General features: G+C 44.8%; 1 protein-coding gene across 1 annotated transcript; it reads left to right on the top strand.

The window, feature by feature from the left end:
* Positions 1-4,293: 4,293 nt before the first annotated feature.
* Positions 4,294-5,743, top strand: LOC126950225 (mesoderm-specific transcript homolog protein-like). The gene has a single exon (XM_050783509.1). The coding sequence runs from the start codon at positions 4,294-4,296 to the stop codon at positions 5,272-5,274; it is 981 nt and encodes a 326-aa protein (XP_050639466.1). The 3' UTR covers positions 5,275-5,743.
* The last annotated feature ends 12,892 nt before the right edge of the window (positions 5,744-18,635 follow it).

The following is an 18,635-nucleotide window of genomic DNA, read 5'->3' as shown; positions in this document are numbered from 1 at the left end:
TATTTACAATGGCTAATACATGGATCTCTGGAATGCACTCTCAGTTCACTGCAACTTCTGCCTCAGCTGCTAGTTTATTCCTTTTTTCCTGAATCCTCTAAGTCTTCCTGTGGTGTTGTGTCCCTAGCCTTTGCCATGTAACAAGCCACCCAAACATTAGTGCTTTAAAACAATTACACTTCTATGCATTGGGTGCAACTTTACTTTACTGATTTTTCCTGGGCTCATTCATCTGGCTATAATTGTTTTTTCTTTTTTAAAATTGTGCTAAAATACGACATAAAATTTACCATCTGATAGGATTTGGATGTGTGTCTCCTCCAGTTTCATGGTGAAATGTGATCCCCATTGTTGGAAGTGAGGTCTGGCAGGAGGTGTTTGGGTCATGTGGGTGGATCCCTTGTGAATGGCTTGGTGCCCTCCCCATGGTGATGAGAGAGTTCTCATTCTGTTAGTTCACACAAGAGCTGGGTGTTTCAAGGAGCTGGCACCTCCTTCTCTCTCTCTCTTTCTCTCTCTCTTCCTCCCTCTCTCTCCCTTTTCTCCATGTATGTGCCTGCCTGTTCTCTTTTCACCTTCTACCATGAGTAAGTTTCCTGAGGCCTCACCAGAAGCCTAGCAGATGCTAGTGTCATGCATGTAAAATCTGCATGTACAACCTGTAGAACCTTGAGCCAAATAAACCTCTTTTTTTTTTTGAAGACAAGGCCTGGCTCTATCACCCACGATAGAGTGCTGCAGTGGTGTGATTATAGCTCACTGCAGCCTCAAACTCCCAGGTTCAAGCCATCCTCCCACCTCAGCCTCCCAGGTAGCTGGGACTACAGGCATGCACCACCACACCTGGCTAATATTTGTCTTTTTTGAAGAGACAGGGTCTCACCATGTTGCCAGGCTGGTCTCAAACTCATGAGCTCAAGCAATCCTCCAGCCCCAGTCTCCCAAAGCACTGGGATTACAGGTGTGAGCCTCTTTTCTTTGTAAGTTACCAGCCTCAGGTATTCCTTTACAGCATGGCAAAACAGACTAACTCACCCGTTCTTAAGTGTACATTTTGGTAGCATTAAATACACTTATAATGTACAACCTTTATTACCGCCCACTTCCATAATTCTTTTCATCTTTAGAAACTTAAATTTTATATACATTAAACAAGAAGTCCCCATTTTCCTGTCTCCCCTGTCCCTGGAAATTGCCAATCAACTCTCTGTCTATATGATTGCGACTACTCTAAGTACCTCATATAAATGGAATTATACAGTATTTGCCTTTTAGGGGCTGGCTTATTTCACTTAGCATGATGTCCTTAAGTTTCATCCAGGTTACATAGCATGTGTCAGAATTTTCCTTATTTTTAAAGCCGAATGGTATTTCATTGTGTTAAATGAACATTGTGTTTATTCATTCATGTGCAATGGACACTTGGGTTGTTTCCATGTATTAGCCATTGTAAATAATTCCACTCTGAATGTGGCTGCACAAGGATCTCTGAGTCCCTGCTTTCAATTCTTTTGAGTATATAACCAGAAGTAGAATTGCTGCATCATATGGTAATTCTTTTTTTTTTTTTTTTGATGGAGTCTCTCTCTGTGGCCCAGGTTGGAGTGCAGTGGCGTGATCTCGGCTCACTGCAACCTCCGTCTCCCAGGTTCAAGTGATTCTCCTGCCTCAGCCTCCCGAGTAGCTGGGATCACAGGCACCCGCCACTACGCCCAGCTAATTTTTGTATTTTTTAGTAGAGACAGGGTTTCACCATGTTGGCCAGGCTGGTCTTGAACTCCTGACCTCAGGTGATCTGCCCGCCTCAGCCTCTCAAAATGCTGGGATTACAGGCATGAGCCACCATGCCTGGCCAATTGTACTTCTAATGTTTCGAGGAACCACCACACTGTTTTCCACAATGGCCGTACCGTGTTACATTCCTACCAATAGTTCACAAGAGCTTCAATATCTCACATGACTGTAATTTATGGGCATATCAATTGCACAAGAAGGTCCAAGCTGGCCTTACTTAAAGGTCCAACAGTTAGTGCTGGCCATTAGCTGGGCACCTACAGTTCCTCAGTGGTGCCTGTGTCAGTCCTGGTATTCTAAGCAGATGCTAAGTCTGGATTTATTTGAGAAAACTCTAATAAGAGTGTAAGTAATTTATTAGGGAAAATTCTGCAAGAGAAAATGGGAAGGGAGCCAGCAAAGTCCAGGAGAGTCATCAGACCTCAGTGCAAGTCTAGCACCAGTGGAGAAGGGAAAGATGGGAACACAGTGCAGGGCAAGACTTCACACGAGGTTCTGCAGAAGTTTCTGCAAAGCTAATGGGGAGCCCATGACAGGAGTGGTGCATTTCCCAGGAGTGGGCTTGCCTGAGAATCCTGCCATGCTCAATCACTGCCTGGGAGCAGTCGGGAAAGCTTGGCCTCCATGGAAACATGGTGATTGGTAGATTTCTGAGCACAGCAGCTGGGTAACTGGTCAACTCATCCCCTGTGCTCCAACATCTGAGGAAGATAAGTGGGAAAAAGATTGGTATAAAGAACTGCACCTGCTTTGTAACTTCATCCCATTCACAAGAAGGCAGAACAGCTTCTCTTTACATGGAAATTATTGCAGTGTATTGCAGTAGGCCTCTGGCAGGGCCTACTTCAATAGTGATACTTCTTCCCTGGACCTCTGCTGCAGCCTCCAGCACCACTCAAGGTCTCTATTCAAATGCCATCCTCTGCATAGGTTCTTCCCTGATGACCCATTTAAAATCTGAAACACCTCTACCCCAGTCACATTTCTTGCCCTACTTCCCTGCCTTACTTCCTTCTATGGTGGGTGTTGCCTTTTATATACTATGATTCATGTTTGGCTCCTTCACTAGTATATCAGTTCTACAACTGCAGGGGTTTGTCGGTTTTATTCAGTGTTATATCCCTAGCATTCACAAGTGGGATGGCCAAAGAACGTGCTCAGTGAAACAGACTTTTACTGAATAAAGAATAGTGGCTCATGTCTGTAATCCTAGCACTTTGAGAGACCAAAGCATGAGGATCACTGGAGGCCAGAAGTTTGAGACCAGCCTGGCAGCACGGCAAGACCCTATCTACAAAATTTTTTTTTTTTTAATCTAAGCATGATGACAAATACCTGCTTGAGCCCAAGAGTTCCAGGCTGCAATGAGCTATGATCACACCAGTGCACTCCAGCTTGGGTGACAGAGTGAGACTTCATCACTAAAAAAGAAAAAAACAAAAAAAAATGAAAAAAGTCTTTGACCTATTATGCACTGTCCTGCAGACTCTATTCATCTATGTATCATCTATCTATCCATCCATCCATCCATCCATTTATCCATCTACATATCTGTATATCATCTATCCATTCATCCATCCATTTATCCATTCATCCATCCAACTATCCATCAAGGTACCTATTCATTCATCCGTCTATTTATTCATTCATCTGTCTATCCATCCATCCATCCATTTATCCATCCATCCATTTATCCATCCATTTATCCATCGATCTAGCCATCCATCCATCCATTTATATATAATCTTATACAATTTTTCTCTACTTTGTTGTTATCCTTCAATTAATAAGAGCTAGAACACTCACATAATGTGTATGGGGTCACTCAATTGTGAGTGTTGGACCTTGGATGGGAACCCACGCCTGTCTCTAAATCTACTATATTTCCCAGTAACATGCATGGCCTCATTACAGAGATACAGACAGAGAAAATGAGGAAGGAAGTGAGGGAGGAGGAAGGAAGTGACAACATCCACGTATACCTAAACCCTGCTAACTTCAAGTAGAGTATTCCGAGTCCCGTAACTAGAAAACCATCTTGACTGTTTATATTGTTTTGTTTATCCACTGAAATGTCCAACACTTTAGCATAGCTTCAACAAAGTGCTTTTAACGATGTGCCTCCATTATAAGGGCAGAGGGAGAATCTTCATGAATTTGAGTGATTTCTGCTTTGGAATCACACACATCTGCATCCCGGTAGCTTCTCTGAGCTATAAATAGATGAAAGAACTGCAAGATTCTGCCCTTACTAGTCCACCTGAGGAGAAAGCTTCCCAGCAAATTGAAGCTCTTTAGAATCCTTCTTGAGAAAATGCAGGCAACGGGTTCTCCCAAACATGGAGTCCTGTAGCCCAGGTCTTACTTGAATCAGGTAAGAGGCGGGCGGGGAAGGAGTGATCTCCCCGTGCACCCTCGCAGCCCCCTTCAGGAGTGGGACTAGCGCTCCTTGGTGGGTGTGGCTCGTGTGCGTGGGCCACACCAATCCTGGGGGGCAGGATGAGGGAGTGGTGGGTCCAGGTGGGGCTGTTGGCCGTGCCCCTGCTTGCTGTGTACCTGCACATCTCACCCCCTCAGCTCTCCCCTGCCCTTCACTCATGGAAGTCTTCAGGCAAGTTTTTCACTTACAAGGGACTGCGTATCTTCTACCAAGACTCTGTGGGTGTGGTTGGAAGTCCAGAGATAGTTGTGCTTTTACACGGTTTTTCAGCATCCAGCTACGATTGGTACAAGATTTGGGAAGGTCTGACCTTGAGGTTTCATCGGGTGATTGCCCTTGATTTCTTAGGCTTTGGCTTCAGTGACAAACCGAGACCACATCACTATTCCATGTTCGAGCAGGCCAGCATCGCGGAAGCACTTTTGCGGCATCTGGGGCTCCAGAACCGCGGGATCAACCTTCTTTCTCATGACTATGGAGATACGGTTGCTCAGGAGCTTCTCTACAGGTACAAGCAGAATCGATCTGGTCGGCTTACCATAAAGAGTCTCTGTCTGTCAAATGGAGGTATCTTTCCTGAGACTCACCGTCCACTCCTTCTCCAAAAGCTACTCAAAGACGGAGGTGTGCTGTCACCCATCCTCACACGACTGATGAACTTCTTCGTGTTCTCTCGAGGTCTCACCCCAGTCTTTGGGCCGTATACTCGGCCCTCTGAGAGTGAGCTGTGGGACATGTGGGCAGGGATCCGCAACAATGACGGGAACTTAGTCATTGACAGTCTCTTACAGTACATCAATCAGCGGAAGAAGTTCAGAAGGCGCTGGGTGGGAGCTCTTGCCTCTGCAACTATCCCCATTCATTTTATCTATGGGCCATTGGATCCTGTAAATCCCTATCCAGAGTTTTTGGAGCTGTACAGGAAAATGCTGCCGCGGTCCACAGTGTCGATTCTGAATGACCGCATTAGCCACTATCCACAGCTAGAGGATCCCATGGGCTTCTTGAATGCATATATGGGCTTCATCAACTCCTTCTGAGCTGGAAAGAGTAGCTTCCCTGTATTACCTCCCCTATTCCCTTATCTGTTGTGTATTCCACTTAGGAAGAAATGCCCAAGAGAGGTCCTGGCCATCAAACATTATTCTCTCACAAAGTCCACTACTCAAATTGGTGAACAGTGTATAGGAAGAAGCCAGCAGGAGCTCTGACTAAGGTTGACATAATAGTCCACCTCCCATTACTTTGACATCTGATCAAATGTATCTTGGCTTTGTTTTTGTGTTATTAGGAAATTCTGATGAGCATTACTATTCACTGATGAAGAAAGACGTTCTTTTGCATAAAATACTTTTTAACACTTTGGATTTCTCTGAAATATTTAGAAGTGCTCATTTCTGGCCCAGCCCCAACAGGAATTCTATAGTAAGGAGGAGGCGAAGGGGGCCTCCTTCCCTCTCCTTGAATGACTTTATGGGCACATGCCTTTTAAAAGTTCTCTAAGCAACACAGAGCTGAGTCCTCTTTGTCATACCTTTGGATTTAGTTTCATCTGCTGCTTTTAGTTATAAACATTTTGTTAAAATAGATATTGGTTTAAATAATATAGTATTCTAGGTATTTGATTTAAGACTATGATTTACCTATACATTATGTATATTTTATAAAGACACTAAACCAGCATATCCTTACTCTGCCAAAGTAGTGAAGTTAATTAAACATGTTTGATTTCTGAATAAATTGAACTAAATCTAAACTACTTCTTAAAATCACAGGACTTTAAGGACCACTAGCATCTGTGCCAGATATTCACTGTTATTAGCTGGGAAGACCAATTCTAACAGCAAATAACAGTCTGAGACTCCTCATACCTCAGTGCTTAGAAGCATGTTTCTCTTGAGCTACTATAGAGGGGAAGGGATTCTTGTGTAGTCCAAGTCACCATGCTGAATGTACACTGATTCCTTTATGATGACTGCTTAACCCCCATTGCCTGTCCCAGAGAAGCTTTCCAATGGAGCTCAGTAATTCCTATACTTCACAGACAGGAAAGTTCCAGAAACTTTAAGAACAAACTCTGAAAGACCTATGAGCAAATGGTGCTGAATACTTTTTTTTAAAGCCACATTTCATTGTCTTAGTCAAAGCAGGATTAAGTGATTATTTAAAATTCATTTCTTAAAATTAGCAACTTCAAGTATAACAACTTTGAAACTGGAATAAGTGTTTATTTTCTATTAATAAAGATGAATTGTGACCAAAGAAAAGAAAATGCATGATTAATGAGCCATGTAGAACACATGCCAGAATCCACATGCTTTTAAGTGCATTCTGCATAGAAGCAGGGATTGTTGGTATCCAAGATATAAGGGCCTCTGTACACAGGATTCCTCTTCTTGTTCCAGAAAAGAGAGGAGATGAAAAATGCATCTACGGCTAAAGAGGCCTGGAAAACAGAGGTTGCTTTGAGAGAAGTATGACGTAACTGTGAAAGGAAAATAAATCTGGGGGCCCCAAATCACTAAGCTAAAGGGAAAAGTCAAGCTGGAAACTGCTTAGGGCAAACCTGCCTCCCATTCTATCCAAAGTCAGTCCTCTGCTCACTGAGATAGAAGCATATCTGATTGCCTCATTTGAAACAAAGGCTCATCAGGAATGATCCAACCACTTGTCTCTTACCTACCTATGACCCGAAAGCCTCTCCCCACTTCGAGTCGCCTGGCCTTTGCCTCCAGCCGTCCCACCTTTCTGGACTGAATTAATGTACATTTTACACATATTGATTGATGTCTCATGTCTCCCTAAAATGTGTGAAATCAAGCTGTACCCTGACCACCTTGGGCACATGTCGTCGGGACCGCCTGAGGCTGGGTCACAGGTGTGCACCCTCAACCCTGGCAAAATCAACTTTCTCAATTAACTGAGACCTGTCTCACATTTTCAGGTTCACATAACCTTCCTGCAAAAGAATTTGAATGCCTCTGTTTGACAGTTTTCATGTTTAGCAGCATAACTAACACTTCTCTTAGCACTATGAACAAGGAACTCCTTATTGAAAATAGAAAGCTGACTGAGATTCTGAAGGGCTTGTTTAGTTTACAGACAAAAGCAAATACCCCATTAACACAAGATTGACAGCACCTGAAGGCCCACTGTGTGCTGCTTTGAAATCCACCTCATCTCTGGGTGATAAAGCACGCTCTGAAGAGACTCTGCAAGACCAGCTTTTCCGTAAGTGGACTGTGGGTTATTTATAGTCACTCTGCACGTGTGCTAATGAGCCATGGCCACCCGGCAGACATGATTTAACTTTCTATGATTCTTGGTTTTCTCATCTGTAAAATTACAAGGTCGGACAAGTTTAATTCTAAGAACTGTTGAACTGACCGGGCATGGTGGCTCATGCCTGAAATCCCAGCACTTCAGGAGGCTGCAGATCACGAGGTCAGGAGTTTGAGACCAACCTGACCAACATGGTGAAACCCCGTGTCTATTAAAAATACAAAAATTAGCCGGGCGTGGTGGCGTGTGCCTGCAATCCCAGCTACTCGGGAGGCTGAGGCAGGAGAATCACTTGAACTCGGGAGACAGAGGTCGCAGTGAGCCGAGATTGCACCATTGCACTCCAGCCTGTGTGACAGAGCTAGACGCTGTCTCAAAAAATAAATAGATAAATAAATAAAAACTAAGAACTGTTGAACTAAAACATTTCCTGCTCTCAGGACACTGTGGTTAAAATAGTAAGTTATTTTGACTTCTTCGTAACCCTGACTGTCCTTCTTCCCCATTGATTCTCAACAGAGATTTTCTGCCTGCTCTAACTTACCCAAAACATTAGCGCAGCTGATGATCTGACACACTGAACAATGACTAAACGGTGACTGAGAAAAGGCCACTTGCTAAATGTATGTAGGTAAGTGTTCTAACCTCTCTAGGTCTCAATGCTGGTGTATGGAAGACATACTTGATAGCAATAACTTAAGCCTGAAAATAACACTATGGTCTAAGGAAATGTGTGTTCAAAGTTCCAAGCTAAGGAATCCAGAAGTGGCCAACCTGAAGATTCACTCCTTATCTGTGAAGGACATCAGAAGCCCTGGCCCATCCCCTTGAAATGCAGGCTCTACAGGGGCTCGAGGCCCTTTGTTTTGGGTTACATACAGGTTGCTAGGTGGGGGTTGCTAAGTGAAAAAACGTTATAACCTGCATACATTTTTTTAAAAGGTAGGGAGTCTCCTGTCCAGCCTGCCACTCCTGGACTGCACCATTTGTAAGTCCTCAATAAACCCTTTTGTCACAGGACTCTTTGGGTGCCGCTTCGCCAGCTGGAAACCTCTGTGGCTGGCAGCACCTCTGCCTGAGCTTTGCTTATGACCGCTGGGTTGGCTCTGCCCACTCAGCCCAGCAGGCTGTGCTGAGCTGGCTGTGCTCGGCTCTCAATATCGGCCCAGATCCCACACTCGCTGTGAGTGAGCCAGGTGCAGAGTGGCGAGGGCTGTGTGAGCGAGCAAGCATGGGGCACAGCCATGGCACAGCCAAGTGCACCACCTGCTAAGGTGGGGTGGGCAGCTCCAGGCACCAGCACAGGCACAAGCTCTGTACAAGGCTGTGGCTGGACCAGATGTGCCTCAAGTGGCTTCCGCCTTGGGTGCTGGCATCTGGATAAGGGGAACATGATGGTTCCTGAAAATTCAGACACCAGCAACCACAGAGGCCTAAGTGCATGTTACACCGTGTCACAGCTGTGGATTAGGGAGTCCCAAGACCTGGGACCCCAGAAGGTTTACCGCTCTTCCCTTGTAGTCCAACAAATGAGTGTGTCACCACCCACTTCTTGGCTGGCCAGCCAGGAACTTGTTACAGCCCTTTTCGCTCCTGCCATTTAGCAAGCTCTGGGTTCTTGTCCCATGACCAAGAATAAGGTTATGTGGACAACCGGAGAGAGCAAGGTGGAGAAGAGTTTTATTGAGCAACATAACAGCTCTCAACATGAGAGGGGAACCCGAAGTGTAGCCCCTTCCCCAAGGCAGGTAGTCCCAGTGTGTGGCTGAGTCTGGGGTTTTATGGGCTCACAATGGGGGAGTGCGTGCTGATTGATCCATGGGTGGGCCTGGAAAAAGCATCATTTGATTGTCTAAAAAGGCATAGAGGAAGTTCTCACTCCAGTCCTGGGCTGTAATAGCTAGGTTTTCAGGCTTTGAGCTGTCTTTGGCTTGAAGGTCGGACTTCACCAGGGACCTGCCTCTGGCTGCCTAGGAATTTGTCTTCCTCCTGCCACTTCCTCCTGTCACCTTCACTGGCTCTGGATCTTCTCTTTGGCTTCTGGGACATGGTGCCATCTCTACTGGAGTCAACAAGGGTCCGGCGCAATAGCTGGAAATTTGCAGAAGAAAAGAAAAGTTGCTCAAGGATGGGTGATGAAACAAATAACGAGGATGAAGCTAACAAATAGCATTCTATTTCTCAAGATTATAACAGCCCAAGATTATTGAAAGGAAATCACATTTGGAGCTGTCTCTCTGGGCTAGTTTGCTGGCAGATCTGCATGGTGGACCACACTGTCACCTGTCTTTTGTGTCCTTCAGCATGATGAACTCTGCTGTACGCGTCCTGGTGCTGGATCCGCTATTACCAACAAGCTAATTGAGTTTGCTGGCCTTGAAAATGCATCCCTGTAGGTAATGTGATGATGTAATGCTGTGTTCCTGCCCTCTGGATTTCCTCCTGCCATTACGGAGGCCTTATTTATGAGAATGGAAACAAAATCAAAAACAAAAAAAACAGGATCGCCTTTTGATGTGACTTAAACAAGGCTGGAACAGAGCCTGAGGCTTAGCTTTCCACATGCCCCTGAGATGCCAGGACTCAAGTGAAGCAGGAAAATCCCAGAAAGCAGGTGGGGGTCCGTGAGGGTCTGGTGGACACAGGTCTGAGGAGGACAGGAACATAGGTGCAGGGAGGATGCCTGGAAGAAGGGTGAGCAAATGGCAAATGCTGGATGCACAAGCACCAGTTATGAACAGAAGGAGGACGGAGCTGGGTCAAATAATCCAGCAGACACTGAGATGAGTTTGGAGGGAAGGCAGGACCCCTCTGAAGTCTAAGGAAAAAGAGCATGACAGACTGCCCAGGGCAGGTGGTATGCCCAACACAGGACAAGCTGGAGACAGACGGGGAAGTCCATCTGGGCTGTGCAAGGGAAAGCTAGAAACTGTCACCGCTGGTCAGCTACTGGAAATTCAGTGAGCCCCTCTGTGCCAGAGGTGGGGCTGTGGAAAGCCAGGCAAGCCACCTGCCCTCATAGAACTAACCTTCTAGTGCTGTAATTAACCGATAGGGCATGAAGACAGACACACAGACCAGTGGAATAGAATCAAGTCCAGAAATAAACCCTTGTATATGTAGTCAAATGACTTAGAACCAAAAGCATTCAGTGCTGAAAGGACTCTTTTTTTTTTTTTTTTTTTTTTACTTTTTTGAGATGGAGTCTCACTCTGTCAGCTTGGCTGAAGTACAATGGCGCGATCTGGACTCACTGCAACCTCCGCCTCCTGAGTTCAAGTGTTTCTCCTGCCTCCACCTCCCAAGTAGCTGGGGTTACAAGTGCTCACCACAATGCCCGGCTATTTCTTGTATTTTTGGTAGAGACGGGGTTTCACAATGTTGGCCGCTGGTCTTGAGCTCCTGACCTCAGGTGATCTGCCTGGCTTGGCCTCCTAAAGTACTGGGATTACATGCCTGAGCCACTGTACCAGTCCTTGAGCTATACAGCTTTCTGAAAGCTGCTCAATTGTAAATTTAGGTGCTCAATTGCTATAAACTTAGGTCCCTTAATCAGTCTGCTTTTTTTTTTTTTTTTTTTTTTTTTTGAGACAGGGTTTTACTCTGTCACACAGGCTGAAGTATAATGGTGCAATCATGGCTTACCACAGCCTGAAACTTTGGGGCTCCAAGGATTCTCCTGCCTTAGCCTCCTGAGTAGCTGTGGCTACAGGTGTGCACCACCACACCTGGCTATTTTTTTTTTAAATCTTTTGTAGAGATGGGGTTTTGCTATGTTGCCCAGGCTGGTCTCAAACTGCTGGCCTCAAGTGATCCTCCCAATTTGGCCTCCCAAAGTGCTGGGATTACTGGTATGAGCCACTGCACCTTGCTACTAAGGCTGCTTGAAGCGGAACAGAGACAATGAAATAAAGTGGTTATTACCTGGCAGACACAGTGCGTCCGAGAAGATATTCGTGTTACTTCAGTCTCTTTTGTCAAAAAGCTTTCTGATAAAAGTCAAAATGAATTATGAATTTTCATCATGAATCCTCTCCTTCTTTCTCCCGGTGCAGTGAACAGAGCCTCTAAAGTTGCCCTTGGGGTATCTCTTATCATACCGTTTTGCTCTTCAACATTCCCACCATAATTAACTACTTTTTGTGTTGCCTTTCATTTAGAGCTACGCCCAGTGCAATGCCTGCCTCCTAGCAAATACTTCATGTCCTCAGCAGCACAATGAAGTTAGAAAAAAATGCAAAAATACTTCCTGAGTGAGTAAATGACGATGTTTTTTGTAATGCAATGCACACACAGACACACGCCACTTCCAATGAAGGAAATCATTAAAATATTTTTAACCCCTTTCACATCAATATTGTCCATGTTAACTGAATCACTACTTGGCAAAATGAATATATATATATATCATTAAATTGGACTGTGAAAGCTGAGCAGAAACACGTTGCAGAAGAAAAGTCCTGGTTTGTGATGACAGGTGAAAGGAAATAGTGCTTGCCTCCTAATGGAAGAGAAATTTCCCAGGAAGGGAAAAAATAAAAGCAACCTGGAACAAAAGCAACATGAATCAATTTCATTCTGAAAGGAACACAGTGAAACAATGTTGCTAAATGAGACACAATTTCCGACAAAGATCTTCTCTGTTCTCCAAGAACTTTTATTGTGCTGTGCTTACCAAGAAGTATGTGTTTTCTTCCCAAAAAGAGACAATGTACTTTATTTTATGCGTGGTACCTCTCTTTGTCTCTTCTCCCCACTTGCTGCAATTTAAGCTGTCTATTGTAGTGCTCTATCTCTAATCAGCCCTAAATATCTGAAAAGTCCTGAGTTTGCAAGAATTAAAAAAAAAAAAAATAGGGCCTCAGGTATGACAGCAATAGATCCTCCTGTCCCCTCGGGATGACATTCCCACACTGTGAAGACCACAGATCCTCCAGTAACAAACAGTAGCTCCTGGTTGCCTCATGTCTTTGTGTAGAGGTCACAATACCTGCAAGGGAAAGGGCATTGCTGGGAGAGCCTGGGCTACTTTTAGGAAACACAGTAGGGGAAGCTTCATGTTAAAGGCAACATTTGGGTGAGAGGTAAGGTAGAGATACAGTCCTTGAACTCAAGGATGTCATAATGGAAAGCAAAGTTTACGATGCAAAAATGACCCTTTACACTTAACCCCAAATTGCTATAAGCTACCCTTTTTTTTTTTTTTTTTTTTTTTTTTTTTTGAGACGGAGTCTTGCTCTATTGCCCAGGCTGGAGTGCAGTGGCGCAATCTCGGCTCACTGCAAGCTCCGCCTCCCGGGTTCACGCCATTCTCCTGCCTCAGCCTCCCGAGTAGCTGGGACTACAGGCGCCCGCCACTGCGCCCGGCTAATTTTTTTCTATTTTTAGTAGAGACGGGGTTTCACCATGGTCTCGATCTCCTGACCTTGTGATCCGCCCGCCTCGGCCTCCCAAAGTGCTGGGATTACAGGCGTGAGCCACCGCGCCCGGCCTATGAGCTACTTTCTTTATTTTTGGAGACAGAGTCTCACTGTGTTCCCCAGGCTGAAGTGTGGGCAATGGCGTGATCATAGCTCACTGAAGCCTCAAACTCCTGGGCTCAAGTGATCCTCCTGCCTCAGCCTCTGAGCAGCTGGTACGTAGGCGTGTGCCACCAGGCCCAGCTAATTTTGTAAATATTTATTTTTTGTAGAGATGTTTCCCAGGCTGGTCTGGAACTCCTGGCCTCAAGTGATCCTCTCTTCTCGGCCTCTTGAAGTGCTGGGATTACAGGCGTGAGCCACCGTGCCCGACTGCTATTCAGCTACTTTCAAGCACTGTGCCCTTGCCTCCTTAAACCTCGGTTTCCTCATCTCTAAAATGGGATAACAGTAACATCAGCTGCAAAGGATTGCTGTAGGGAGCAAATCATATCATACACGCAAGGCTAGTATCACTGTGGTAAGAGCTGGAGAAATACCACTTCTTGTTGTTATTATTTGTATAGTGAGCTTTTTATACCTTAGCATTCCTTGGTGTAGTGAGTGATTAATATCTTATTTTTAATGAATGAACAATTAGAACCCAATTAAGCAAAGAGAATTGCATTACTTTTCTGATTAAAAGCCTGATACCCAAAGGATGAAATTTGAACTCTGTCGCGTGGCTTTCCATCTGGCGCCACGCTCACCCACTGGCCTCTTCCCTGTCAGTACAAGCTCTGCTGAGCCACCTGAAATTACACACACTCACTGAACATTCACCGCATTTGAACTTGACTTGTGCCTGTGGGTCCGAACATAGCATGTGCTCAGTCCTTTCCTCTATGACCAACAAATGGCAGATGGGAGTGGGTCGGAGAATTCCTATGTGACCTTCAATGCCCAACCCAGATGCCCCTTTCCCTGCGAAGCCATCCCTTGGCGCCCTCCTCTGGGTTCACACCATATATGATGCCAGTGCTTCTCAAATTGTGGTCCCTGGACCAGAAGCAGCAGCATCATCTGGGCACATATTAGGCCAGTATCACTGTAATAGAGGCTGGAGAAATACCACTTGTTGTTGTTATTATTATAGTGAGCTTTTTGTACCTTAACGTGTGTTAGAAATGCAAATTACTTGGCTCCATCGTGGACCCACTGAACCAGAAACTGCGGCTGGGACTCAGCAACCTGCGCTTTAAGGAGCCTTTCCCATGATTCTGATGCACACTCACATTAGAGAACCATAGCTCGATGCAAACTTCCACTTTACCATACCTCCTGCACTTTCAAAATCACGTGCTTAAACATATGACTCTGTCCTACAAGAGTTAGCTTTTAGCCAACTTCTTTTACCTTCTTGTGTCCTAATTTTCCTCATCTTTTAAAAGTAGGAATGATCATTTTACCTTACAAGAATGCTTAAAATTAGCATTAATAAGTATAAACTGTGATCTATAATATCTCAAACAGTAGTGTCCTCCAGATCCCTCCACCCTCACCTCTCAACTGTTTATTCATGATTGCCTAGTGTAATGGTCTGCATATAAAACTGCCCATTGCTTTGCCAAAGAGACCCACCCAAGAGGTATAATTCCAGGTGGAGAGTCTGCTAGGCTTTGGGATCTATCGCAAACATCAACAAAAATGACTGAACTATTACAAATGAGTGAACCATGAGTAAACTCTTCAGCATGAGGTAGAGATGGCAGGAAAGGGAAGAAAGATTTATGGCTAGCTCCTAGAGAGGATGAATCAGGCCAGGGTCAAGAAAGGATAAGTTAGAGGGATGGATATAGAACTTTGCAATCAACTTACTGTGATCGTGCCTTTGGGGTGGCTGTGTTGTATGTGAGTATGTGAGTTTCTCTCCGTTGCTAAATGAGTATGCATAAAGATCCCAGAAATTGCACCATTTTGCCCATGAGCCTGGTTCTATACACATGGAAGGGCCTGCATGATGGATAACTGAAGGAGGCGTGGTGGCCACAGTGACGTCACCTATGTGGCTCACGTACCAGATAAAAATGTGTCAGAGGCTCCATGCAGCTTTCCTGGCTGGAAGAGTTCTACAGATTTGGTGAACACATACTAAATGTTTTAGGAGTCAGGCAGGGCTTGCAGTCATCAGGGAAGGCTTCCCAGAAGTGAGCCATGGGTTTAAAGAGATCTGGGGTTCAGATTGGCAGACAGCGTTCAATGAATATTTCAGCCAAGGGAATAGCTGAGCACCCCCCACTAAGTGCTCTCATAAAACACCATTTGTTTATCTCATAGCACTTTTCACAATTTGTAATTATTGTTCATTTATTTAGGGTTGGTTTCATCCTTCTCCTATACATGCTAGTTGGGCAAGGGCCACATCCAACCTTTTTTTTAAAATTATTTTATCCTGAGCATCTTAGAACTGGACCTAGTATGGGGTAGGTTCTCAATATATGTTTTTAATGTTCATCTCAATGGACACTGTTTAAATGAATGAATGAGTCAGGCCAGCTGACCAGGTAAGGCAGTGCCTAGTTCCAGAAGGCTCTGACATCTTTGCTGGAAAATCTGCTCTTAATATCATAGTCAGTAGACAATTGTGAGCTCCTGGAAAACAAAAATTATTGGCCGGGCATAGTGGCTCATGCCTATAATCCCAGCACTTTGGGAGGCTGAGGCAGGTGGATCACTTGAGGTCAGGAGTTCAAGACCAGCCTGTCCAACAGGGTGAAACCTTGTCTCTACTGAAAAATACAAAAATTAGCCAGGAATGGTGGTGGGCGCCTGGAATCCCAGCTATTCGGTAGGCTGAGGCAGCAGAATCGCTTGAACCCAGGAGGGAGAGGTTGCAGTGAGCTGGGGTTGTGCCACTGCACTCTAGCCTGGGCAACAGAGTAAGACAATGTCTCAAACAAACAAACCAACCAACCAAGATTTCCCAATAATCATTAATTCAGTGAATTTATTCAGTAGTAGACTGTGCCAGACACCATACAAAGTTTAATCAGAGAGCACCCCTCCATTAAAGGAGACCAGACTCTGAATGTGGGCAGGGATTGGCTGTGTACATGAGCAGCAATAACACAGAACAGGAAGGATGCCTGCTGCATGGCAGAGGTAGGAGTTCAGTGTGGAGAGATGGAAGGACAGAGAGCTTCAAGTCTGTCTAGAGACAGCTTGTTGATGTGGAGCTGGGGAGACCGGGAGAGAGACCGGGAGAGAGCAGGTGGTTGAGTTTGGCTACATCCTCTTTGCCTCCCCCACAATGTTTAGCATACTGCATTGCACACTGCTGGCATTTAATGACAGTAATGTCTGTTGCATTATTACTTACTTCTTTGATCAAGGACGTGACAGAAGGTAACTGCGAATATTTTAAATGCAACTTTATCCAAACTGGAACTTGTTTTTTTTCACCAACCAAATTAACATTCAATTTAAAACAGGTCCTAAAGGTTCATCCATCAAAGGGGGATAGAAAGGATGATTTTTGTGTGTGCGGAGTATTGAGTCATTTATCATTGCCTGAGAATTTGTAAGAGTTATGCAAGTAGGCAAAGATGGCCCATGTATGGCTCACATTGTGTCAAGGGCTTCATCCTAAAAGCAGCCTTTGGACAGTTTTAAAACTGGGGCATTTGGTCAGAACCTGCGTTTTAGGAAGATCACCTGTATGGTTTTCTTTGTTTTGTTTTTGAGATGGAGTCTCACTCTGTCACCCAGACTGGAGTACAGTGGCACAATCTTGGCTCACTGCAACCTCCACCTCCCAAGTTCAAGCGTTTCTTCTGCCTCAGCCTCCTGAGTAGCTGGGATTATAGATGTGCGCCAACATGCCTGGCTAATTTTTTGTATTTTTAGTAGAGACAGTGTTTCACTATATTGGCCAGGCTGGTCCTAAACGTTTGACCTCGTGATCCACCCGCCTCAGCCTCCCAAAGTGCTGGGATCACAAGCATGAGCCACCATGCCCGGCCTCACTTGCAAGGTTTTTGAGGGATGGGTTGGTGGTAGGAATGGCTAGTCTTCCTCGCTGCTCCAATAGTAACTACACTTCTCCCCTCTCTCATTGCAAGCCTCTTATGGAATAGGATTGTAATTATTGGCTCATGTGTCCTTCCTCCCACCAGAGAGAAGGGCAAGTTTTTGAGGTCATGGAGTGGGGCCTTATTCTTAGCAATCTCTCAGTATTGTATTAGCTAGCAAATTGTCAGGAGGGAAAACAAATGACAAACAATTTCAGTAATTCTGGCAATAAATGAGGCTAGCCTGATCTAAGGTAACATTTGTAAAACATGGAGGGCAGGCACAGTGGCTCACGCCTGTAATCCCGGCACTTTGGAAGGCCATGGTGGGAGGCTCACAAGGTCAGGAGATCGAGACCATCCTGGCCAACATGGTGAATCCTTGTCTCCACTAAAACTACAAAAATTAGCTGGGCATGGTGGCACATGCCTGTAATCCCAGCTACTCGGGAGGCTGAGGCAGGAGAATTGCTTGAACCAGGGAGTCAAAAGTTGCAGTGAGCTGAGATCATGCCACAGCGCTCCAGCCTGGCGACAGAACAAGACTCTGTCTCAAAAAAAAGAATGGAATGTGGGCATCAGATGTCTGCTACGCTTTAGCTGGAAGATATACAGGACTTTGTCACAGATGGTGGGGGTGAAGGAGGAGGAGTCAGGGATTTGAATGACTTAGGTAGAGAATGATGGGTGGCTCTTTGGGACAGGGCACAGAGGAGGAGAAACACATTTAGAGAAGCATAGCATAGGTTCAGTTTGGGACATGTTGTATTTAACAAACCAATGGATCTTTGAAGCAGAGATGTCTAAAATGGGTTGGATTTGCATGTATAAGGTTCAGAAACAAAGTTGAGCTAAGGAATTTGATGACTCCAAAAATCAATAGAGTGATAAAGACAGAGAAAGACATGAAGTCAGTCACCTGCTGTACAATATTTGGTATTATCTAATTTTTGCCAACTGGGCCATTATAAGACAGCACCTCAATGCTGTTCTACTTTTCATTTATGTATTTATCTATATTCTTTTTTGCCTACCAGAGCTCCTTCTTCCGTGAATTGCCTTGAAATATCTTTGGCCTATTTTTCTTTCTTTTTTTTTTTTTTTGTCCTTTTTGTCATTGGAGGATTTCTTTGTGTACTCTAGAAATTATTCCCTTGACTGTTTTAGGCACTGGGAATATCTTCCCACACTCTGAGGTCTATTTAATTTGTATTTGCAGTTTCTAGCTTATGCCAGGGGAAGTAATGCATTAACTGAGCCCCAGAAATACAGTGGAAGAAGCATATTTCAGAGTAAGGTAAGGTTGGAGAGTAGACATATTGATTGAAGAGTGTAGGAATTTGACAGGCAAAGCCAAATATGTACCAACTGATGGGAATGGCATGTTTTTACAGGCTGTAATGTGGTTTGGATGTGTGTTCCCACGCAAATCTCATGTTCAATTGTAATTCCCCGTGTTGGATGTGGGGCATGGTAGGAGGTGATTGAGTCATGGGGGTGGATTTCTCATGAATGGTTTAACACTAAACTTGGTGCTGTTCTCATGATCATGAGTTATTTTGAGATCTGGTGGTTTAAAAGTGTGTAGCACCGCCCCCACCCTCCTCCCCCGCTCTTGCTCCTTCTCCAGCCATGTGAAGTGCCTGCGTC

The sequence above is a fragment of the Macaca thibetana genome, chromosome 3 (genome assembly GCF_024542745.1).
Source record: "Macaca thibetana thibetana isolate TM-01 chromosome 3, ASM2454274v1, whole genome shotgun sequence".
Taxonomy (NCBI): domain Eukaryota; kingdom Metazoa; phylum Chordata; class Mammalia; order Primates; family Cercopithecidae; genus Macaca; species Macaca thibetana.
This window is presented reverse-complemented; position numbering and strand designations above follow the sequence as displayed.

Coding starts and splice junctions, on each gene's coding strand:
- LOC126950225 (XM_050783509.1), top strand. CDS start 4,294: ATGAGGGAGTGGTGGGTCCAGGTGGGGCTGTTGGCCGTGCCCCTGCTT.